The following is a 25094-nucleotide window of genomic DNA, read 5'->3' as shown; positions in this document are numbered from 1 at the left end:
TCGTGCGGGCTTTTTGGTCTCCTCAAAATGTCCTAGTCCTTCTGGAGAGCATCTTCACTCTTTGTATCAACAACACATGCCAGACTCCGCTGGTCTTTTTGCTTCCCCAGACCTGGAATCAGTGATTCCCCAAGAACCTGGATCCTCCAGGTGGGGGGTCTTTAGAAACAGAAGGGCTCCCAGTGCCCATCCACTTCCCCCGAGATCCCCCCTCACCCACCCGTGTTTCTGACTTCATTCTCCCACAGAGGAAACCACGGCTCTTTGCAACACGTCAATGTACATTATCATTTGCTCAGTCTTGCACATAAAATGTTAAGATTTTAGTCTGAATAAAATTTGATTCATAAATCATTTTCACATATGCCTTTATCAGGCATTTTTTATTTAATTTTTTATTGATTTCAGAGAGGAAGGGAGAGGGAGAGATAGATAGAAACATCAATGATGAGAAAGAATCATTGATTGGTTGCCTCCTGCACACCGCACACTAAGCATTGATCACACAACCTAGGTATATGCCCTGATCGGGAATTGAACCATGACCTCCTGGTCCATAGGTTGACTCTCAACCACCGAGCCACACCGGCCGGGCAAATGACCTATTTTTTAGACTTAATTTTTGTTATTGACACTATTACATTTCCCTGCCTTTGCCCTCCTCCAAGCAGCCCCAGCCCCCTTCCCTAACCTGGGACCCTTCAATCCGCAGGCTGACGCTATATCCACTGATCCAAACCAGCTAGGGCTATAAGGCATTTTTTTAACCAACCTGCTTAAACTCATTCCCCTATATTTTCTTCTAATAATTTTGTTGCTTTCTGATATTTATCCTTCTATCCCAGGTCACTTTATGGTTTTATGAATGCTGTGAATTTGGCATCTAAGTATTTTTCCTAAAATTGTTGGCCATGAGTAAGATACTATTTTAAAATATTCTATTGAGCTCTGGCCTGTTACCTAAGTTGGTTATGTTACAGTTAAGCCCCTCTTGTACTAGGGAAATGGAACCAACTGTGGTCCAGGGTAGTTAGGGTATGGGGCAAGTTAATATTAGTAGTTGGGACAATGGGGCAAGTTGATATTAGAAGCTAGAGAAACGGGGCAAGTTGATTAATGAATACCTTGGTAACGGGGCAGTGTTGATTAATGTATCCCAGGTAACTTTGTGTGTGTTTAGCCAACCGTTGTATGGTTTTTGGGAATAAAAGGCTGGCATGGAACCAGGGTCAGTGCTGTCGTGGGAGAACACCCCTGTGGCAGCCGCTGGCCAGCTTTTCAATAAATCCTCACTTGCTGCTTAAGACTTAATTGGAGTTGGTGGTCTTACTCTCTTGAACATTGGTCCATAACAGTTACAGCGTTGTCCCAAAATGCCAAGGTTGTGGGTTTGATGTCAGTCAGAGCACATACAAGAAGCAACCAATGAATGCATAAATAAATGCAACAACAAATTGATACTTCTCTCTCTCTCTCTCTCTCTCTCTCTCTCTCTCTCTCTCTCTCATCTCCCTTCTTTTCTCTCTAAAATTAATAACTAATATTTTAAAAAACATTCTATTTATTCTCATTGATATCTTCACCACACAATAAATGCACAGATATAAGTTGACCAGCTTTTTATTTTGCTTCAGCTCACCTGATTTGCATCCATGCATCTGTCAGATGACCACACTGCTTTTATTTTAATTTTTTAGTCTTTATTGTTGAGAGTATTACAGATGTCTCTCCATTTGTCCACATTGCCTTTAATTAATATAGATGTACACCATGCTTTGATTTACTATTAGCATTGCAAATAATTCTTGACAATTTTCCCAACCCTACCTTTTCTGCCTGTCTTTAAAAATAATTTTTTCCAGGAAATTTACATTCTTATTTTCAAATTGTATGAACAACTGATTGGAATTACAGTGTATATATTTTTTGTATATATTTTTATATATCACAGTGTTTTGAAAAAGAAGTTCGCCCCATCCAGGAATATGACATTCCTCAGGGGAGTATTATGTGGTACTTTACAAGAAAGATAAGTTAACAGCTGCCTCTCCTAAAACAAAATAGATAACATAACTTATGCACAAGCCCAAAATATCCTACAGAATCTTGGTTCATCAACCCAGTTAGGTTACCTGACCACCTGACCACAGTGACAAAGACACCAGACCTGACGACATCAGGACCTGAATTAACCAGACTAAGAAAAACCACTGAGCAGGCACAGAACTAACCCATCAGCTTTCCCCATGACCCCGAACCCTAACCCTAAACCCTAGAAAGTAATTGCTGCCTTTAAAAGCCCTTGATGAATAACCATCGGGAGGCCTGGCGGGGTAGTGTTGTCCAGATAGGCCAAAGTTCAAGGTTTAATCCTCAGAGCACATAGAGAATCAACTCTCTCTCTCTCTCTCTCTCTCGCTCTCTCTCTCTCTCTCTCTCTGTCACCTTTCCACTTTTTCTCTAAAAATCAATTTTAAAAATAAAGATATAAAGAAAAAACATAGGGGAGTTTGGATTTTGACTCCGAATCCCCGATCTTCTGGCTTGGCACCCTGCCAATAAATGGCTTTAATTCTCTACTGCAAAGTTTGTTATTCAGTGTTTGGCTTCTCTGCAGTGCAAGGAGTGGGCAGAACCTCTTTGGTTTTGGAACAATTAGAAAACAAAAAACCAGGGAGGTTGATTGTGGGGGAGGTTGTACAAGTGTGGGGGCAAGAGTCACATATGAACTCTGTACTTTTGCTCAGTTCTTCTGTGAACATAAAACTGCTCTACAAACTAAAGTCTATTTTTAAAAAGAACTCAGGAGCCATCTAGTAGGGGTTCCCACTCCCCAAATGTTGGATGTGAAAGGCCACGGCCCCTGTGGTTTTCAGGTTCAAAGGCTTGGAGAAAGAGCTGACATGCAAATTGAAACACAAGATAAGAAATAATAATTTTGAAATTATGGGGGGAAGCCAGGGAAAACTTAACTGTAGTAGTCAAGTTCCACTCAGTCTCCTTTCCGGTCTGCTTTTATTTACTAGAATACACAATTGCCTTTTAGGAATGCAAACAGACATATCAATGGTAATGTTTAGTAAACAGTAAGATTATCAGGCTAGGGGGGAGTTAGCTGTAGGCCATTGAGTCAGCAATAGGTAATAAAATGCAAATTCACCCTGTGAATATCAAAGGAGCTCAAGTCAGCCTTCTGAAGGACTTCTCGAATTTATATTAATTAATGTTGATCTTGGTTTCCAGCATTTGGACAATTAGAGAATCAAAATAATATTAATTAATTATAACCCAAATACAGGCCCAGTGCACAAATTCGTGCACCTTGAAAGAAACTGTGTGCCTTGAGGCTGCAGTGGGCACAGGGGTGGGTCCTGGCACATCCTTCACAGCCCTGTACACACTCTCCCACCGCAGCCCCTGGTCCTCTGTCTGCCAGCCCTGCTCCTGCCACCATGACTTGCACCCGCTGATGGTGCGGAGCGATTGGGGCTGGCTCCAGCAGCAGGTGCGAGTGGGGCCAGCACCTGCAAGGGGAGGTGGAGAAGCCCTCAGGGGCAATCGGGGCTGGCAGCCACTGCTCCCACCTGCTGACAGCACCAAACACCAGGTTTCATCAGCAGATGTGAGCAGCAGCTCCAGCGCTGGCTGCGGGTGCAAGGGGGGCAGTCGCCAGCAGCAGGTGGGAGTGGCAGCTTCCAGATCCAATTGCCCCTCAGGAGCAGGGGTAGGTGGAGAGGCCCTGAGGGCGATCAGGGAGGCAGCCACATGATCAGGGCTGGAAGCTGAGTGATCAGAGCCAGTGCTGGGCGCTGGCAGTTGGTGTGAGCGGCAGCTCTGGCGCCAGCAGTGGGTGTGAGTAGGGCTGGTGCTGGCAGCAAGTGTGGATGCTGGACGGGGTCATGGCACACGGGAGCAAAGAACTTTCAGTAACTACCAGAGGCTCCCCCTGAGGACAGCAACCAGAACCCCACCTTGGTCTGGTGACCCCGTTCACCTGGTCCACCATTCTGCTGCGGCTGATGCCCACCATGTTCTGCACTCTGCCACCTGCTGCCGACACCCGCCATGTTCTGCGTGCCCCCCCTGGTGGTCACTGCACATGATAGCGACCAGTTTATCAGTTGTACTGCCATTCGGTCTATTTGCATATTAGGCTTATATATATATAAGAGAATTCATATATATATATATATATATGAAAGAGAATTCTAGAAGTTCATCATGACATAAATAATGAATTAAAACAAATGAGAAAATGAATACTATTCTTACAGTGGAATGGCAAATACTAAATGTAGAAGAAAGAGAGAATCATAGCACTGGCTGGTATAACTAAGTGGTTAGAGCATCAGCCCACTCACCAAAGGGTCAAGGGTTTGATTCCCAGTCAAGGACAGGCACCAGGTTTGCAGTTCAATCCCTGGTCCAGGCAACTGATCAATGTGTCGTTCTCACCACTCTCTCCTCTCTCTCTCTCTCCCTCTCCCTATCTCTCTCTCTTTATCTACCTCTCTCCCTTCCACTCTCTCTAAAAATCAATGGGAAAAGAGGATTAACAACAACAATATAAAGACAGAATTAGAAAATTATCATGTGGCAAGTTTCATAGTGTTAATTAATTCGACCAAGTAACATCAATGGAAATTGTATATAGGGGTCAAAGTTTAATGAGGAAGAGATATAGAGATATTTGCATACTATCAAAATTTCTCTCCACCAAATATTTATTAATTGCAAAGAGAAAAAGAACCACTTTACAGAGGAGAAACCCGGCCGGCACCACCTTAACCAAGTGATGGACGTGAATTCCATGGTTAATGGGACAAACCACAATCCCGTACCACCTGAGAGGATGCAGCGAGGAGAACACCGAGTCACTTCTCTGCTTTTCCTACAAGGGATGCAAACCTCCAAGCTCATCCTGAGAAAACATCAGACAAACCTAAACTGAGGGATGTCCTAGAAAATGATTGGCCCATAATCTCCAAAAGTGTGAAGACCATGCAAGTGAACGTTAGACATGACCATGAAACGCAGTGTGTGCTTCTGAATTTGGCACTTTGGTGATAAAGGCAGCTTTGGGAACAATTGGTGAAACTTGAATGAGCTCTGAGGATGAGATGGTAGTGTTGCATTATGTTAACCTCCCCATCTTGGATCTGGTTGTGTAGGGAGGTGCCCTTGTTTGCACCAACCAGCAGGTGCAAAGGTGAGGTGATGAGGCATTATGTTGGCTACGTACTTTCAAATGGTTTAGGAAACAAGTGAGGTAATAATATTCATCTCAAAGGATAGGTGTGAGGATTAAATTATAGGATGTGAAATCTTATAACAGTTCTTGGCACAAAATCTTTCAAAAATTGAAGATGTTATGATACAAAATCAAGACACTAAAAACATGAACCAACGTGACCTTTGTATGTAGCTATTTCTTCACAAGAAACACACCCATTTTCAGTTGTGCAAGTTTGTGAATAACACCGCACCCATTCTACTTTGTACCAGCAGAGGGCGCATCAGCCTTAGGTTAGGGCTTGACTGGTTGTAATTTAAATAGACCAGTGGTTCTCAAATGTTTTGGTACCAGAACTCCTTTATGCTCTACTCAATCAGGAAGAATCAGAAAACCTGACTAGACCGATAACTACTGATAAAATTAAAGCAGTAATAATAAAAAAACTCCCAGGAAACAAAAGCTCTGCTCCAGATGGCTTCACAGGGGAGTTTTACCAAACGTTAAAAGAAGAACACCGATCCTCCTCAAAATATTCCAAAAAATTCAAGTGGAAGGGATACTTCAAGCTCTTTCTATGAGGCCAGGATTACCCTAATCCCAAAATCAGATAAAGACACCACAAAGAAAGAGAATTACAGGCCAGTATCCCTGATGAACATAGATGCTAAAATCCTCAACAAAATTTTAGCAAATTAGACCCAGCAATACATTAGAAAGTTCATGCGCCACGACCAACTGGGATTTGTTCCAGGGATGCAAGGCTGGTAAAATATCTGCAAATCAACAAATGTGATACTCACATAAACAAACTGAAAGATAAAAAACACATGATCATATCAATTGATGCAGAATAAACATTCAGCAAAATCAACACCTTTTTTTTTAAATAAAAACTTTCAACAAAGTGAGAATAGAGGAATCATACCTCAACATAATAAAAACCTTATATGACAAACCTACAGCGAACATTATATGCAATGGGCAAAAACTAAAACCATTTCCCTTAAGAACAGGAACAACATAGGGGTGCCCACTCTCACCACTCCTGTTTGAAATAGTACTAGAAGTGCTAGCTATAGAGATCAGACAGGAAGAAATAAAAGGCATCCAAAGTGGAAAGGAGGAAGTAAAACTGTCATTATTTGCAGATGATATGATATTGTTAATAAATAAATCCGGCAACGTAGCAGGATATAAAATTAATATCCAGAAATCTCTGGCATTTTAAAAAAATCTATGGCATTTTTACACACCAATAATAAACTCTCAGAAGGGGAAACTAAACAAACAATCCATATTGAATTTACCATTCCACCAAAACATTAAGGTACTTAGGAATAAACTTAACTGAGGAGGTAAATAAAAGACCTGTACTCCAAAAACTACAGGACATTGAAAAAAGAGATAGAGGAAGATATGCACAAGTGGAAGACTATACCGTGTTCATGGATTGGTAGAATCCACATCATTAAAATGGCTATACTAACCAAAGCAATCTATAGATTCAATGCAATCCCTATTAAAATACCAACAGCATATTCCACTGGCCTAGAACAAATATTCCAAAAATTTATATGGAATCAAAAAAGACCTGGAATAGCCACAGCAATCTTGAGAAAGAAGAACAAAGTTGGAGGGATCACAGTACCAGATATCAAGTTATACTACTGAGCCTCTGTACTCAGGACAGCCTGGTACTGGCCCAGGAACAGGCATATAGTTCAATGGAACAGAACAGAGAAAGGACACACAAATTCTCAGCAAAGGAGCCAGGAGCATACAATGGAGTCAAGAGAGTCTCTTCAATAAATGGTACTCTGAAAACTGGACAGATACATGAAAAAAAAAAAAAGAAAAGAAAAGAAAAAGAAATAAATTAGACCACCAACTTATGCCATACAAAAAGTTAAACTCAAAACAGATAAAAGACATAAATGTAAGTTGTAAGACCATAAAAATCCTAGAAGAAAGCTTTGGCAGCACAATCTCAGACATGTCTTGTAGCAATATGTTTATGGATACATCTCCTAGGACAGGGGTAGGCAACTCCTGGTATGCGTGCCAAACATGGCATGCCAGTAACTTTTGTTGGCATGTGAAACCCTCTCTTATAATCTTCGATTTTCAATTGTGAATCTTTGTTCTCAGTGATGAATTTTGTTAAGTCTCGTAATAGGAGTAGCCTGACGGATGAAAGTACTAGCTCATGTATATCTCTGAAGGTCACGAAATATAAACCTGATGTAAAATCTCTGTCATCAGTGATGCAGCAGCAAAAGTCCCACTGATAATATCCAACTGAGTCATAAAGTTTTCCATCGGACTATCAGTGTACATGTATACATTAAAAAATAAATGTATTTTTCATCATCATATACTGTGTTTTTGTCGCTCGAATGAATTTTATTCTTTCTTTAAGGTTCTTCACATATGTACACCTTAAGAGATATCAAGTAGGCGTAACATGTTCTCAAAAAATTAGGGTTGGCACGCAGAAGAATTTTGAGTCAGAGATTTTGCTGGTTTTGGCACACACTCACAAAAAGGTTGCCCACCCCTGTCCTAGGACAATGGAAACTAAGGAGGAAAGTAAAAAATGGAACTACAGCACAATAAAAAGCTTCTGCACAGCAAAAGAAACCATCAACAAAACAACAAGAAAGCCCACTGCATGGGAGAGCATATTTGCAAATGATACATCCGGTAAGAGATTAACCTCCAAAATTTATAGGGAACTTATACAACTTAACAAAAGGAAGATAAACAATTCAATTAAAAAATGGGCAAAGGATCTAAATAGACACATTTCAAAAGAGGACAGTCAGAAAGCCAAGAGACATATGAAAACATGCTCAAAGTCACTAATCATCCGAGAGATGCAAATCAAAACAACAATGAGGTACCATCTCACACCTCTCAGAATGGCTATCATCAACAAATCCACAAACGACAAGTGTTGGAGAGGATGTGGAGAAAAGGGAACACTCGTGCACTGCTGGTGGGAATGCAGACTGGTGCAGCCACTATGGAAGACAGTATGGAGTTTCCTCAAAAAACTAAAAATGGAACTCCCTTTTGACCCTGTGATCCCACTTCTAGGAATATATCCCAAGAAACCAGAAACACCAATCAGAAAGGATATGTGCACCCATATGTTCATAGCAGCACAATTCACCATAGCTAAGATCTGGAAACAGCCTAAGTGCCCATCAGTAGATGAATGGATTAGAAAACTGTGGTACATCTACACGATGGAATACTATGCTGCTGTAAAAAAGAAGAAACTCTTACCATTTGCAACGGCATGGATGGAACTGGAGAGCATTATGCTAAGTGAAATAATCCAGTCAATGAAGGAAAAATACCACATGATCTCACTCATTCATGGATAATAAAGACCATTATAAACTTTTGAACAATAATAGATACAGAGGCAGAGCTGCCCCAAACTGAATGTCAAACTGCAGCGGGAAGGCCAGTGAGGGTTGGGAGGCAGGAGGGAGGGGGGTAAGAGATCAACCAAAGGACTTGTATGCATGCATATAAGCATTACCAATGGACATAAGACACTGGGGGGTAGGGGAGGCCAGGGGATTGTCAAGGGCGGGGAAGAAATAAAGGACACATATGTAATACCCTTTGTAATACTTTAAGCAATAAAAAAAAAGAAAGAAAAAGAAAAAAAAATGGGCAAAGGATCTCAATAGTCCAGGGGTGGGCAAACTTTTTGACTCGAGGGCCACAATGGGTTCTTAAACTGGACCGGAGGACCGGAACAAAAGCATGGATGGAGTGTTTGTGTGAACTAATATACATTCAAAGTAAACATCATTACATAAAAGGGTATGGTCTTTTTTTTTTTTTTTAGTTTTATTCATTTCAAACGGGCCGGATCCGGCCCGCGGGCCGTAGTTTGCCCATGGCTGCAATAGTCACTTCTCCAAAGTGGAAATACAGGAGGCCAAGAGGCATATGAAAACATGCTCAAAGTCACTAATCATCCGAGAGATGCAAATCAAAACGACAATGAGGTGTCACCTCACACCTGTCAGAATGTCTGTCATCAACAATTCAAATAACAAAGGGACTTTGTGGAGAAAAGGGACCCCTGATACACAGCTGGTGGGATGCAGACTGGTGCAGCCTCTGTGGAAAACAGTATGGAGTTTCCTCAAAAAATTAAAAATGGACTCAGTGATCCCACTTCTAGGAATATGTCCCAAGAAATCAGAAACACTCATCAGAAGGAACATATGCACCCCTTTGTTCATAGCAGTGCAATTCACAATAGCTATGATCTGGAAATAACCCAAGTGCCCATCAGTAGATGCATGGACAAATAAGTGGTGGTACATCTACACAATGGAATACTATGCAGCAGTAAAAAAGAAGGATTACTTACCCTTTGAGGCAGCATGGATGGACCTGGAGAGTATTATGCTGAGTGAAATAAGCCAGTCAGAGAAAGACAAATATCTAGTGATCTCACTTACATGTGTAATCTAATGAACATAATACAATGACGATCAAAATAGTCCAGAGACATTGAAGCATGCAAGAAACTGACAGATCTCAGAGGGAAAGGGTGGGGGGAGACGGGAAGAGGTTAACCAAAGAACTTTCATACATAAATACATATCCAATGGACACAGACAATAGTGTGGTGAAGGCTTGGGGTGGGGCAGGGGCTGGGAGGAGCGGGGAAGGGGGTAGGTGGAATTAGGGGACCTTTGTAAGACTGCCAACAATAAAATAAAATAAAGAAAAAGAAATAAATGAAAATGCACTAAAATAGAAATGCTTAAAGGATGATATGAAAATAGTTATACAATTGACTTTCTGATATTTTTCTACACCTGAAAGGTTTGTTTTGGAAACCTTTAGAGAAAGAGAATCATTTTCTGGGATCATAACAGTGACTGTGAGTTCCACAAGACAGGTGATAATCTGTCTTGTTCACCTCAATATCCCCGGTCACTGAGCTGGATGTGAACACGTATTCACGTAAAATTAAGATTTCTGCACTTTTCAGTATGTATCATTATACCCCAGGGAAAGAGTTTACTTCATACAACAAAAAGGTAAAATAATCAAAACTGAAGACATCAGAGAAGAGTGAGGATAGAGCGAAGGGGCATTAATCTTAGGCCACCTCTCTGTCTTTACCCCTCCTCATCCTCTCTCCTTTCCCCCTCTTTTAGGTTTCATCACATTCTTCTCCATGCCTCCCCCTCTTCCTTTTCCTCCCCCTTGTTCTCCCTCTTGACTCTAAGTCTCTGGAGACATCTCTGCTTAACCCCCTGTGGTAAGACACCAAGTTGCAGCCCAGAAGGCTTGTAACTTCTAGGGGATCTGTCATCCCGGCTCACTTGTAATGCCACCTCTAGGCTTTGGTCTTTTTTCTGGGACTTTTTTTCTTTTATATTAACTGATTTGCTTATCTACTCCAATGCAAAATGTCTTACTATAATTATGTTAGACTCATTAATATATAATTTATTAACATCTGGTGAAGGTGAATCAGTGTGAAAATTTCTATAAAAGTCCTATTGGGATGTTGTTTAAAAATGGATGACTTCTTGGGTTATTTTAGGGGAGAACTGGAATTCTAACAAAATGATTCTCCTCTATTAATATGGTGTATGAGTCCATCGATTCAGGTCTCCTATTAAATTATATGTGTTTTTATAGTTTCCTTGATAATTGTTTTTTGCAGACATAGGTAGTAAAACTGTAAATAAAAACAATGAATGATAACTTCAGGATGTAGTTTTCTTGGGAAGGTGAGGACACAGGAGGTAATAGGGAGAGACATGTATTTTTTGTTGTTGTTAATCCTCACATGAGGATATCCTTCCACAGATTTTTAGAGAAAGTGGAAGGGAGGGAGAGGACACACAGAGAGAAACATTGATGTGAGACAGACACATTGATTGGTTGGCTTCTGCACACCCCAACCAGGGCCGGGGATCCAGCCTGCGACTGATGTATGTGTCCTTAACCAGAAGCAAACCCAGGACTCTTCAGCGCTCAGGCCGATGCTCTAGCCACTGAGCAAAACCAGCTAGGGCAGAGGGACACCTGTTTTTGATATTTGGGTTCTTGCTTCTTTGGGGTAATTATGAATAATATTGCTATGAGCATTAAACAATGTCCCTGTTTAGATATGTAGGTTAGGATTGAGACACACTTGTTCACTCAGTTGCTCCTGCTCTCCCTCCTCACATCTACTTGAAGTAGCTTCTCTGTGGGAGGCCCCACAAAATTCACATCCATGATTACCAAACCAGGTTTTCTCTCCATGTGAAGCTGTCACAGCAGGGACCCTGGGAATGGGACAATCTTCAGGGGTGATAGACACTTGGTTTTCATGAATTGTTCTATTTATTAAATAGATTCTGATGCCAGCAGGTGACCTTGTTGCTTTCCTGCTCACAAATGTCCTCAAAGTTCAAACCCCTTATCTTAGCTCTCAAAGCATTGTGATAGGCATCCTGCCTCTGTGGTGTTTACCAGCTATTTACTTAACTTATCTTGTGGACCCGAAATGTAAAATGCTGCTGTAGTGCCATAAACATGCTGTGGCTTTCTCTTCTTTTTTCTTAAAATATCTTGCAATTTCTGCTTAACTGTTACACTGACCCTTTATTAATAAAAAGTATTAGTATTTTAATATTCAGAATAATTGCTAACTGTTATTGAATTATCTCTATACTAATGTTGTTTCTATTTTAAGTTTATTTGTATTATAGACACTATTACAGATGTCCCCTTTCCCCCCATCTTTGCCCACCTCCCTCTCCCCACCACCTCCCCTCTGGCCATCACCACACTGTTACACAGAAGTAAGTATCTGTTCACGCCCTTTGTCCTTCTGCCTATAGGTTATGCATACATGTTCTTTGGCTAATCCCTCACCTTCTTTCATCCAGTCTCCCCTGCACCCCACCCCTCTGACAACGGTCAGTCTGTTCCATGTATCCCTGCCTCTGGTTCTATTTTGATCATCAGTTTATTTTGTTCATTAGATTCCACCTATAAGTGAGATCATATGGTCGTTCTCTGACTGGCTTATTTCGCTTACACAATAATCTTCAAGTCCATCTATGCAAAAGGTAAGAGTTCCTTCTTTTTATGGCCATGTAGTATTCCACCATGTAAATGTACTACAGCTGTTTTATCCACTCATCTACTGATGGGTACTTGGACTGTTTCCAGATCTTGGCTATTGTAAATAACGTTGCTGTGAACATAGGGGTGCATATATTTTTTCAAAATGGTGTTTTCGAGTTCATCTTAATATATGGTTTATGTAACATTGTGTAGGTCTGTTTCACAATTGCAGTCTTATAAAAATGAAAATAATACTTTTTTCAGTATGAGCAACTATTACAGCATCTTGGTTCTTTGGGGGGAAACAAGTAAATATTTGAATAATTGTTGCATGATCTGTATATGAAATAAACAGAAAATTGAGTACTGCTCCGGGCTTAAACTCTGTTGCATAAGAATTCCTGTTAGAGAAATCTGAAGCAATTCAGAAAATCAAATGTAAATTTATGCTTCATCTATCAGAAGGATTTTGATCTACAACTCATTTATTTACAAAAATAAAAGTAAGATCGCTGAGTCAAAAGGGAATTCCATTTCTTAAGGAAACGCCATACTGATTTCCACAGTGGCTGCACCAGGCTGGAATTCCCACCAACATTGCACAAGGGTTCCCTTTGCTTTGATGGGAAAAAGAGACTTTTGGGGGGCTAGCAACCTGAATCTAGTCACTGCCCCTTTAAGTTTCTGGTCCTGCAACACCTGTTTACCCAGAATACTACTCCCATTATTGAGGGGCCAAAACCCATCCCCAGATGAAGTTATCAGTGCTGGCGCCAGGCCAGGCCTTTGGTTGTGGTTTCAAAGCCCCAGCACATGGGGCTCTTTAAGAACTTGCATAGGGGGACGGGAAACCTCATATTTTGGAGACAAAGGACTGGGAAAGATATAAAAAGGGAAAGCTTCCTCCATGCTGTTGCTCAGGATTTGAGAGAGATATTCTGCTCTGAGCCCACCAGCGTAATAAATCTGTACAACTCCATTTGTCTAAGCATTGCTTGGTTTTTCTCTGCTCTTCCGTAACAGCTTCACATCTTCCCCAGCACTTGTTTGTTCATTTATTGGTGGTTGCCATTCTGGAAGGTGTGAGGTGATATCTCATTGCAGTTTTAATTTGCATCTCTCTGATGATTAGTGATGCTGAGCGTTTTTCATATGTCTATTGATCAGGCATATGTCCTCTTTGGGGAAGTGTCCATTCAGGTATTTTGCCCATTTTTAAAAATAGTTCTTATTGATTTCAGATAGAGAAAGAGAAAGGAAAAGAGAAAAAGAACCATCAATAATTAGAGAGAATCATTGATCAGCTGCCTCCTGGACACCCCTCCTGAGGACTTAACCGGCAACTCAGGCATATGCTCTGACCGAGAATTGAGCCATGACCTCCTGCTTCATGGGTCCAAGCTCAAGCATTGAGCAACACCAGCCAGGCCTTTACCCATGTTTTTAAATTGTACTGTTTATCTTTATATTTTTTTTGGAAATTAACCCTTTATCAGATGTATCACTGGCAAATATGTTCGCTTATAGTGTGGGTTCACTTTTCATTTTGTTGATGATGTTCAGAAGCCTTTTAGTTTGATGTAGTCCCATTTGTTTACATTTTTCCTTTGTTTCCCTTGTCCTAGGAGATATATTGGCAAAAATATTGCTATGAGAGATGTCTGAGGTTTGACTGCCTATTGTTTTGTTCTAGGATTTTTTGGTTTCATTATTTACATGTAAGTCTTTTATTCATTTTGAGTTTACTTTGGTGTATGGTGTAAGTTGATGGACTAGTTTCATTTTTTTGCATGTGCCTGTCCAATTTTCCCAACACCATTTATTGAAAAGACTGTCTCTTGCCTCCTTTGTCAAATATTAATTGACCATAAGGTGTGGGCTAATTTCTGAGTTCTCTATTCTGTTCTGCTGCCTTTTGATTCAGCAATCTCACTTCTGGAAATACATTCTAAGAATCCTGAAATGTCAATTAGAAAGAGTATATGCACCCCTATGTTCATAGCAGCTTTATGTACAATGGACAAGATCTGAACTATCAGTAGATGAGTGGATAAATTTGTGGCACATTTCATAATGGATACTATATAGCTGTAAAAAATAAGGAATGATTACCTTTGATGACAGCATGGGTAGACCTGGAGATTATTATGCTGATCGAAATAAGCCAGTTAGAGAAAGACAAATACTATATGCTCTCACTCACAGGTGGAATCTAATTAATGCAATAAACTGACGATCAAAATAGAACCAGAGGTAGGAATACATGGAACAGAGTGACAGATGCCAAAGGGGAGGGGTGTGGTGGAAAGTGGATGAAAAAACGTGAAGGGATTATTCAAAGAACAACAACAGTGTGATGATGTCCAGATGGAAGGGGGCAGGGGCTGTGTGAAGGTGGGCAAAGGCAAAGAAATGTAATAGTGTCAATAATAAAAATTAAGTTTAAAAAATAGGTCATTTGCCTGGCCGGTGTGGCTCAGTGGTTGAGAGTCAACCTATGAACCAGGAGGTCACAGTTCAATTCTCGGTCAGAGCACATACCTGGGTTGTGGGATCAATCCGCAGAGTGGGAGTGCAGAAGGCAGCCAATCAATGATTCTCTTTCTTCATTGATATTTCTAGCTCATTCTCCCTCTCCCTTCCTCTATGAAATCAATACAAATATATTTTTTAAAATAGTAGGTCATTTAAAAAGAACTTATGTAATCAAAACCAGGAGCTCTTAATGCTGTGGCCTAAGATTGAAGTTCTTTATAGGATGTAATAGATAGTCAATAGTGCTGTCCTTGCCTGAGGAGATGTAAGATTTTCTTTTAAATCCTCTTATTCTTTCTGCCTTGCCCTTCACTTGGAAACAGGATGCTAACCTCACATTAGCACCATGAACAACACCACAGACAGGAGAGCTTTGCAGACTTCGGTATCAAGGATAGTGTTAGAATAGAACTCACTAGTTTCTTTTTATTCAAATACTTTATTTATAATTTAAAATAAATTGTGAATAGCCACACCAGAGGAAATACTGAATTGTCTTTCCAACCTCTCTATAGAAAATAATGCTACAAAATCTTTGTCATATTTAGAGGTAATCAGAGTTTGTGAGAAAAAAATAATTTTAGGGTATGTCAACCTATTCATACTAAAGATAATACTGTGATTTTTCTACATTTTTAATGTTTGTTGTATTTGTTAACTCTTTAAAATTTATGACTTTTGGTGATTAATGGTTCTAAGTAAACATTCAATTTTGTGTTCACAACTTTACATTCTTTTTCCTAAATCATATGAAATTCAAGTTTTATAAACTCTAGGCTCAACAAAATCTGGATGAAATCTTCTGTGTGCAATAAAAATTTGATGTGTAGTGAACAACTCATCTATAAAAATCCAAATTTAGAGTTTTGCTGTCATTCATAGAACACCTGAGATATCAGGTAACCAAGAGATTTGGTAGATGGAGAGGAATGGAAATAAGGCCAAAGACCCAGAACTTACTGTTTTTGAAGGTGTCATATCAGTCATGGACAAGCAAAAGATGCTGAGAAGAGATGGCTTTAGGGCAGTGATGGCGAACCTTTTGATCTCGGTGTGTCAGCATTTTGAAAAACCCTAACTTAACTCTGGTGCTGTGTCACATATAGAAATTTTTTGATATTTGCAACCATAGTAAAGCAAAGATTTATATATATATATATATTTTTTTTTAAATATATTTTATTGATTTTTTACAGAGAGGAAGGGAGAGGGATAGAGAGTTAGAAACATCGATGAGAGAGAAACATCGACCAGCTGCCTCCTGCACACTCCCCACTGGGGATGTGCCTGCAACCAAGGTATATGCCCTTGACCGGAATCGAACCTGGGACCCTTCAGTCCGCAGGCCAATGCTCTATCCACCGAGCCAAACCGGCCAGGGCAAAGATTTATATTTTTGATATTTATTTTATATATTTAAATGCCATTTAACAAAGAAAAATCAACCAAAAAAATGAGTTCGCGTGTCACCTCTGACACGCATGTCATAGGTTCATCATCACTGCTTGAGGGAATAAGAATGTCTTTCTATTCTCTGAGAGCCTTATCTGCTGGGAGATTTGCATTGAGGAGGATTGAGAAAAATGGGGAAGTCCTCTGAGGTTCTTCAAAGATTTCTTATTGAACAGTGATCCCTGGACTCTCTATGTCATATCCTAGTAACTGAGACATCACTACTGGCCACCATGAGTACAAAGCAGATAAAGGTGGGTGAAATAATCCACATGAAGTGGACCGAGTTGACGAATATCATTCAAAGAAAGGGCAATTATTGTGAGTTTGTTTGGCAAGGCCACCAGGTAGGATTGTGTAGGTATTCCTCTTTGTCTAAAAAATCAACGGGATAAAATATCCTCGAGTGAGGATTAACAAAAACAAACAAACAAACAAACAAACAAACAAATGAAAAGTGACCAAGATTAAGGCAAAGAAGGTGAAAGGAGGAGATTGTGTCCAATCAAAGCTCAAAGTTTATGGATACTGCGGGGGGGGGGGGGGGGGGGGGGCGCGGCATTTCATTCCAGTATTAAGTGAAACCCAGAAGTATAAGTGTTCTCTCTTAGCTGTGACCAGCACAGCTAGAGGGCGATGAGTCCTGAGTAGGGGCCAGGGGAGATTGAGAAAAAGAAAGAGACAGACACAGAGACAGTAGAGAATGCTGGGACCAGGTGGGACACTGCCCTCTGATGGAGAGACAGTGACCCAGAGCTAGTGCAGCGCGTTTATTACATACAGCGTGATACCAAGAAGTTTTACCAGAGTTTAAGACAAAGGAAATTATGTGAAATCACGCTTAAAGATCAAGCCACAATTCTTCCTTCTTGTGGCTTTTCAGAATCGTCAGGCCTGATGGGACCCTGATAATTGCATCTGCACCTGGCGCCTGGCTGAACTTAGATAATTACACCCACCCCCTGGCCCCTGAGCTAAAGGTCAGGACTGACCACATCCCTGCCTTTGGCGAGGTATGTCTCCAGGTCATGGCTTTGCCGAAGCTGCTGGACTCAGCCAAGGGCCCTTGGCTCAGTTGCCCCCCAGGAAGGCCTGAAGAGCGCCATTAGCAATGTGTTGCCACCTCAAGGCTTCTGGATGTTAGGTTGGAGGAAGGCTAAGGAAAGAGTCATTCCAGTTGATAAGGTTGGAGTTGAAGAAGTCGCTGTGGCAATGGTCATGGTGAGAGATGACACGATTGATGCCTGAGGTAGTCCTTGTGGACAAAGAGGCTATTTCCAGAAGACCTTCCTTTGTTTGATGTACCAGGCTCTGTTTTATTTTTTATCTTTGTTGATGAAAGTATTACAGATGTTCCCCTTTCCCTCTCATTGACGCTCTCCTCCCCACTTTCTTAAATCTGCCCTGGTATGTTTTTAGGAATATTGTCTTCTGAGTAGTGTGTCTCCTAAGTGGTTCTCTGGACTTGCTGAGAAGTTGATGATCAATCAGAGCCCCTGGAATTGTTGTTCTGACATCTTGGCAAGAACTCAAAGAAGCTGAGAATGGAGGGTGGACTCAATCACTACAGAGAAAACAGTCCTAGAGAGAAGGGTAGATATGAGCCTGACTGGGTGTCCTATGTGATATGAAGCTGTGGCTGTTATACATCCCCTACTGCTGCCTCTGAAAATGTGGATTGCATTTATTCTGTGTCTGTTTCAGCGTGTAGGTTTGGCGTGTATGATGTATTTTGCCCTATTAGTGCACACATTGAAAAGAACTGCACCTGAAAAGTTATACTCAGTTCACTTCGTGAGCCCCAGGTCCTGGTTTAAATGGTGAAATCCTGAACTTCTGTCTTGAGCTTGTTGCTGTTATTGTATTACACTTGGGAATTGCTTGGAGAGTGGTTAGAGTTCGGAGTATGTGGGAAGTGTGAGCGTCTCTGGAGCCTGATGGTGGAACAGTACTAGTCTAGGATGACTTGTCGTGAACCACAAGGCAACATACCCATGCCCTGGTGTAGTCTTCTCCACATGATTATGGCTGTCACTCTCACTCACGTTTGAACAATAGGATGTGATGGGAGTGACACTGCATGACTTCTAGAGCTGGGTCCCATTACACCTTGCACCTTCTGCTTGAGCTTTGTCAAGGGTTCTCTGTGGCAGAAGCCAGTCACCATTCATTAAATCCCAAACCCCTGAGACCTCTGTGATCTGAAGAGGTCTAAGACGACCATGAAGGTCATGTGAAGAGAGACATAACCAGCCAGCCCCAGCTGTGTCAGCCAGCCCAAGTGAAGTGACAGACATGAGGAAAACAACCATCAGAAAACTTCCCTACCCACTGCAATTTGATTAAGGCCACACGGTACACTACCCATATGAGTGCAGTAAACCTGCCAAACTGAGGGAGATAATCATAAATTATTGTTTTAAACCAACATGTTTTGGGGAGGTTTGTTATTCTGTAATGATTAAGTGGGACAACATCAAAACCAGAGTCTGGTCATTTCATCCAGGTATATAAATTTTTCTTTTTTTATTAATAATTTTTATCCTCCCTGGTCTAAAATGGTGACAATTCATTATCAAACATGCCCCAGGCTTCTCCCCACATAAATTGAAAAAATCTTGCAATTGTTTGAATAATAGAAAAATCTTTCAGGCAAATCTTTTTGGTTCTTCAAATAGTCTTTGGATTACAATTTTTTAAGTGCACCTTGGCCGGTGGCTCAGTTGGTTGGAACATCATCCTGTACACCAAAAGGTTGCAGGTTGGGCTCGCAGTCAGGGCACATATGGAAGGCAACGCATTGATGTTTCTCTTTTATTGATGTTTCTCTCTCTCTCTCTCTCTCTCTCTCTCTCAAAATCAATAAAAATATATCCTCAGGTGAGGATTTAAAAAATTGTAAGTGCTGGCCTTGTCATTTTCCCCAGTGCATCTTACACAAAACCTGGCACAGTGTCAATATATATTAAACATCCTTAGCATAAAGGAAGAATTAAGACTTTTCACCCGATTTGCCTTAAAGTGCAAAGTTTCTTCCCAAACCACCAATTATAGCACTATGTGTGCAGACAGATGCCTATAGTCTTAGTTTAGCTATCTGAACTTGGGGAAGGATTTTGCTTCAGAGTTTCTAACATATCCTAAGCACTACATCATAAGAATATGGTTCCAATGTCTTCTCAGATATTTCATGAGCCTGACACTCACTGCTTGTATCAGATAAATGTTTATCCACTTTGATACCCTGATCTCTCCCACAATATTCTCACACCCCTCTTGGTGATAACCACATACTCTTTTTTCCCTCTCTCTTTTCCCTCTGAAGCAAGAAGCAAATCTTGTTATGTTTTCAGGAGTTTTAATGACCAAGTGTGGGGGAAGGGTGAGAACTCATGGTGTTAGTGAGCTCTGGGAACCACAGGGTCACTTAGGTGGAGGGATCTCCTTGACAACGGGGAGTCTGGTCACACCCTTCTCTAGGGGTAATCACCACTGAGGTCAGGGACACATCTCTCCACACCTGGATCATCCTCACAGATGCTGGGTCAACTTGATGGTTAAAAGGGTAAGAATTGGCACCATTTGCTGTTACCTGGAAGAGAGTATGTGTCAGAAATATAGCATGCCACCAAACAAACTTACCGTCTTCCTTTCCTTTCCTACCCTATACACACGCCATCCACCAGAAACTCCTAGTCATACTCTAAAGCCTGACATGCTTCTTTTTATAGCCTACCTTTTCTGACTATTTCAGACAGTTATTCACCCTATTTTCTGTGTTTCTCTCATTCTTCCACTGAGGTGTTAGCACTCTACGTTGCACTGTCTATGTTTGCCTGGGCTTTGCTCGGGCCAGGAACTGTTTCATGAATCGTGAGTCTGGTTCTCGCACAGAGTATCATAGGCTAATTGGTAATTACGTGTTTATTGAGTGCATTCGTTTTAGCTCTGCTAAACTTTACTGCCCTTTACTCTTGGTGACCAAGCAGCTCAGATTTGGGGTGGTAACGGTAAAGAATAAAAGTCTTTTTTACCCTAATTTTTCCTATTTTTATAGAGCGAGAGTGGAAGAGAGGGGGGAGGGGAGAGAAGAGAGAGAGAGAGAGAGAGAGAGAAAGAGAGACCGAAGTGAGACTCAATTGGTTGCCTCCTGCATGCGCCCCAATGGGGTCGGGGATTGAACCTGCAACCCAGATACATGCCCTTGATAGAGAATCGAACCTGAGACCCTCCAGTGTGCAGGCCAATTCTCTAACTACTGAGCCAAAATTTGAATGTTCCTAAAGAGGAGGAATAGTACATAGGATTAAAATGAGAATATTTTTATTCAGTTTATAAGCAAATGGAACAGTGCCTCACTTCAAACATAGGACAGTAAATCTTTTTGCTTCTCCAGCGATAGAAGGTTTAAACATACACTTTATGGGTGTGGCTATGGAGAAATAGAGGACTTTTTAGGTGTTAATTTTTCAAATTTAAAACGCACACACTTTTTGAACCAGTTATTCAATTCCTCTGAAATTATCCTCCCTTATAAGAATAGGGAGGTTGATAATGACAAAAATGTGATATAGAATGAAGCATCAGTCATGAGAGCAAAATATGGAAACCACCTAAATGTGCATGAATAAGGGCCAAGTTAAATTTTCTGAAAATGCTTCTATTGGAATATTATGTAAACATTAAATAATGTGGGGGCATCAAAAATAGAATGAGGTTAGTTTCTCTAACATACATTCTTTGACAACAAGTAAAATCTAGTCATCAATGTGTGATTTCTAGAGGAACTTATAACATCATTTGTTTAAAAATAAAAGCAGAGAGCGATAAATGATAGATAGATGATAGATAGGCTCGAACAATCACACTGTATCTCTGGAAGAAGCATAAAGGAATTAGGAAGTGTTGCTCTGGAAAGAGTGACTGGGTTTGGGAATGTAGGAAATACTTAATTTTAGACTGATTATAATTATTTATATGCATATTTTAACAATCTCCTACATGAAAACTGAAGGAATGACAGCATAGGGAGAAATGAGGCTGTCAGTGAAGACAGGAACTTCTCCACCCTGGAGAATAAGGCATGTGTGCTGATCTTGACCTGCTTAGATTTGGAAAAGGACCTGAGCATGGCAGTACAAGCAGAGGATGCTGTGTGATGAGAGGGGCAGGAGATAAGCCACAAGTGACTCTGGGGGCCAGGCCAGGGAGAGCTGTGTGCTCCTGTGAGAGCCCTGAGAGCCCATTAGTGGATGTTCCTGGGCACACTCACCTGGTACTGGTCTGACAGCACAGAGATGTCCACTTCAAGGGGTTGGCCATCCCTAAAGGGCATAACAGTGAATCTCACTTCTTCACCCCACTTCCCACCCTGACGGCTGTTCATCACCAGCTCTTTGCCAAAGTGCACTCGGAGACTGAAGGCGATGTCTGAGTCCTCATTAGTTTCAGTGAAGAAATCCACCTGCAGTTCTGGGGTCATGCTGAAGGCAAAGCACACAGCCTGTTGAGCGAGACTCTTCCTCATGGGGGCCCACATTCGACAGACACATCCACACCCTCCCAACTCCTCCTGGGGGAGGGAAGGCCTTCCTGGGTGACACTGCAGTACGTGTCCCTTTGGGGCTGCTTCAGCTTGTCCGGCCCAGGCTGGGGAGATGCCTCATCTCTTAGCCCAGGACTCACACTGAGCAGCAGTCACTGGCCTGGGGCTACTTTTCTTGCCCTGGAAATACTGTGTTTCTTGATAATAAATCTCAGTCCAATGCCTGAGTGACCGCAGGCCCCAGACTTCACCACTTGCCCACAGACATGCACCTGTAGGTTTAATGCCTGACACCCTATGGGTCTCCAGGAACTGAAACTGCATTGTGCTACCATTATGCTAATTATAAACTTTAACCTCAGTCATGCATGAAGTGACCCCCCAAAGCTCTAATAACCTCACTTCTCCTCCCGATGGGCTATAGATACTCACCAGAAAGGCATGATAGGTCTCCCTTTGATTTTCACTGAAGAACCAACAGAAATGGATACATTTTCTTTGTATAGGACCTGCCATGGGAGACAAGAGTAGTTGAGAGGGGCAAGGCCAGGTGAGGTCGCCCATCCTATAACAGTTCCCAGTGGCAAAGCAGGTTATACATCAAAGGACATACTCTGAGGACCCTCTTCTTCCCACCTCACCACAGGCAGGTCCCTGTGTCTTTGAAGAAATGAGAAGGTTGAAGTTCACAGCAAGAGTACAAAGCCAGGTGGCCTGGATTCTAATGCTGATTCTGCCTCTTACGACCAATGAGAACTGAGTTCCATTACTTGGATGCTCCCTGCCTCTGTTTCTCAGTACAAGAAGGGTTATAAAATTCCTATTTCCTAGGATGTTCTCAGGAATAGATGCACTAATAGATGTAAAACCTTTAGCATGGTCACTGGCAGGTGTGGGGTCTGACAGGGGTGACTTAGTGGAAGGGGAGGGCCCTTTCTGGGATACCACCCTCCCATCGGTTTTTATCTGAAACTGTGAAGATAAGGCTTTAGAACGTAAAAGTGTAAAATATAAAAATCCACTCCAATATAATACAGTTGTTTAAAGGAAGAGGGAAATAATGGAAAAGGAGAGTCCTGTGTGTGGCATGTATATGCATCAGAATTTTCAGGGGAAACAGTGTCCTTTCAAGAATGTGTACTAGTGGCTGAAGACAGTCAGTACCTGCACACAGGGCGGGAGACAGGAGAGTAATTAGATAGAATCTACAGGTTGTTCCCTGATACCGACTGTAAGCTTGTCTGGACTGAGGCTGGTTTTGTTCCTTCCATCTTCAGGTGATCCATTCTCTGAAACCAGCTCTCCCAACCACCTTCCCCAGGGAGCCAGGATCTGCTTAACCTTTTTTTGTTGTTAGGAGAAAGGAAGGACTGGCTGGGGGAGGAGACCTGGGACAGAAACAGGGGTCACTGTGTGCTGACCTAGACAGGTGATCCTGTGCCCCACAGTCTGAATTCACCTTTCCCCAGCCTTCTTAAGAAGAAGCATCTGAGGACTGGCTCATTGTGCTCTCATTAATGCTCAGGAAGGAGTTCTGGGAAACCCACTTTTTCCAACCTCCAGTTCTACCCACCAGGAGCCACAATGATACACATGGGAAAGAACCACAGATACTTAAACAGTCACTACCATGTATGGGAGAACCCTCAGAAGCAGACACAGCTGCACACATATTCATAGTTCAACACGCAGTCATAGATCATCATACACACACAGTTACACAAAGACATGGGACTCACCATCTCAAACATACCTCTCAACACTACTACTCATGATGACATGCACAGCTGTTCAACCACTGCCCCAGCTGCACTACACACACATACTCAGAAGCATGAAGAGAAATGTGCAATCTCACGTGTTGCACCCATGCACACACACTCTCATCCCGGTCAGCTGTTCACTTCCCACACAAAGTCACAGTGTCTCAATAGAGTTCACCCTCAGTCAGATACCACCGAATGCTGACAGTAGATACACTGGCCCATCCTCTCTCTTCCACACATTCACTAACCCCAGTAAAACATTCCCAATATTTTCATTTCAGAGAATCTCAGACTCTTTCCTCCTTCCCTTATGGGACTGGGAATCATTGAAAGCTGTGCCTTTTCAACTCACCTGTAGTGATTGCATTGTTGTGCCTTCTGCTGAGAAGCTCTTCCAAATTGTGCCTGGTTGTGTGTGTGATCTCTGCAAGTGGCAGATTATAAATGATTTCTGGAAGCCCCACCCGCTGGCTTCCTTCCAGTTTCTAAGTCTCTTCTAGAAAGATTCCCAGCAGGTGAGAAGGTGTGGGGTATCATAAATAGAATTAATCACAACCAGTCCTTGAAAAGGATGTGTTGTGATGCAATAGAAACTTCAGTGAGGAAATTGTGGGTGAGGAAGGACTAGCAGGAAAAATGCATGAATAAGGGTGATGGAATGGGTGGGTGAGTGGATCTATAATGCAGTCTACGTGCCTCTCACCAATTATTTATCCCTCAGAGCAGAGCCCACCCAAAGGTACACATTTTTCTAACTTGAACAATGGCAAAGAATTGGTGGTGCTGGAGGTGAGGACTCCCTTCCAGAGGTCCTGCGACATAGAAATTGATCCTCAGCAGCCCTGGAGATAGAAAGAAAGTTTTTGTGCATTTCCTTTCCACAGTAGGTCCCTTGGCTCTGCTAATGCCAACAGTATTTTAGCCTTTTTGTTTCACCCTCTTGGTCAACTTCTAACATACATCAATCAAGATTGGACATTTAAGATTAAAAATTATTTGTAGTAAAAACACTTGAATAAGTATGATTTAATCATGATGACCTATTCAATAAATTATAGCACATCCAATTAATGACACGTTTTAGAGTCATTAAAAAAAGGAAAAATAAAACAATAAAACACAAGTTAAATCAGAAAGTTTTTCAACATTAAGATTTCTAAGTGGAATGTAATGAACAAAATAAACTGATGAACAAAATAGAAACAGAGGCATGGATACATGGAACAGACTAACACTTACCGGAAGGAGTAGATGAAAGAAGGTGAAGGGATTAACCAAAGAGCATATATGCATAACCCTTAGACACAGACAACAGTGTGGTGATGGCAAGAGGAATGGGGGGCCAGGGGGTGGGTTCAGGTGGGCAAAGGGGGGCAGAAATGGGGACATCTGTGTCAACATATGTCAACAATAAAAGTAAAGTAAAAAAAAATTTTTAATTAAAAGA

At 41.5% G+C, this 25094-nt stretch overlaps 1 protein-coding gene and 1 non-coding gene across 2 annotated transcripts; one reads left to right on the top strand and one right to left on the bottom strand.

The window, feature by feature from the left end:
- The first annotated feature begins 15029 nt into the window (after positions 1–15029).
- LOC139000435 (small nucleolar RNA SNORA25) lies at positions 15030–15155 on the top strand. Its single transcript, XR_011469612.1, has one exon. It is a non-coding gene; the product is annotated as a small nucleolar RNA SNORA25 (small nucleolar RNA).
- A 4563-nt stretch (positions 15156–19718) lies between these two features.
- On the bottom strand, positions 19719–24045 carry LOC138999564 (galectin-10-like). Its single transcript, XM_070401724.1, has 4 exons — positions 24000–24045; positions 22314–22390; positions 21609–21819; positions 19719–19928 (listed from the first exon to the last, which is right to left on the bottom strand). Exons 1-4 carry the CDS (start codon positions 24012–24014, stop codon positions 19764–19766), a joined length of 468 nt encoding a protein of 155 aa, XP_070257825.1. The 5' UTR covers positions 24015–24045; the 3' UTR covers positions 19719–19763.
- Between the last annotated feature and the right edge of the window lie 1049 nt (positions 24046–25094).

This window comes from Myotis yumanensis, unplaced genomic scaffold (assembly GCF_028538775.1).
Source record: "Myotis yumanensis isolate MYYU_CA2020_CCGP unplaced genomic scaffold, mMyoYum1.0.hap1 SCAF_23, whole genome shotgun sequence".
In the NCBI taxonomy this organism is placed as follows: domain Eukaryota; kingdom Metazoa; phylum Chordata; class Mammalia; order Chiroptera; family Vespertilionidae; genus Myotis; species Myotis yumanensis.
The sequence above is the reverse complement of the archived record's forward strand: the minus strand, read 5'-3'. Positions and strand labels throughout refer to the sequence as shown.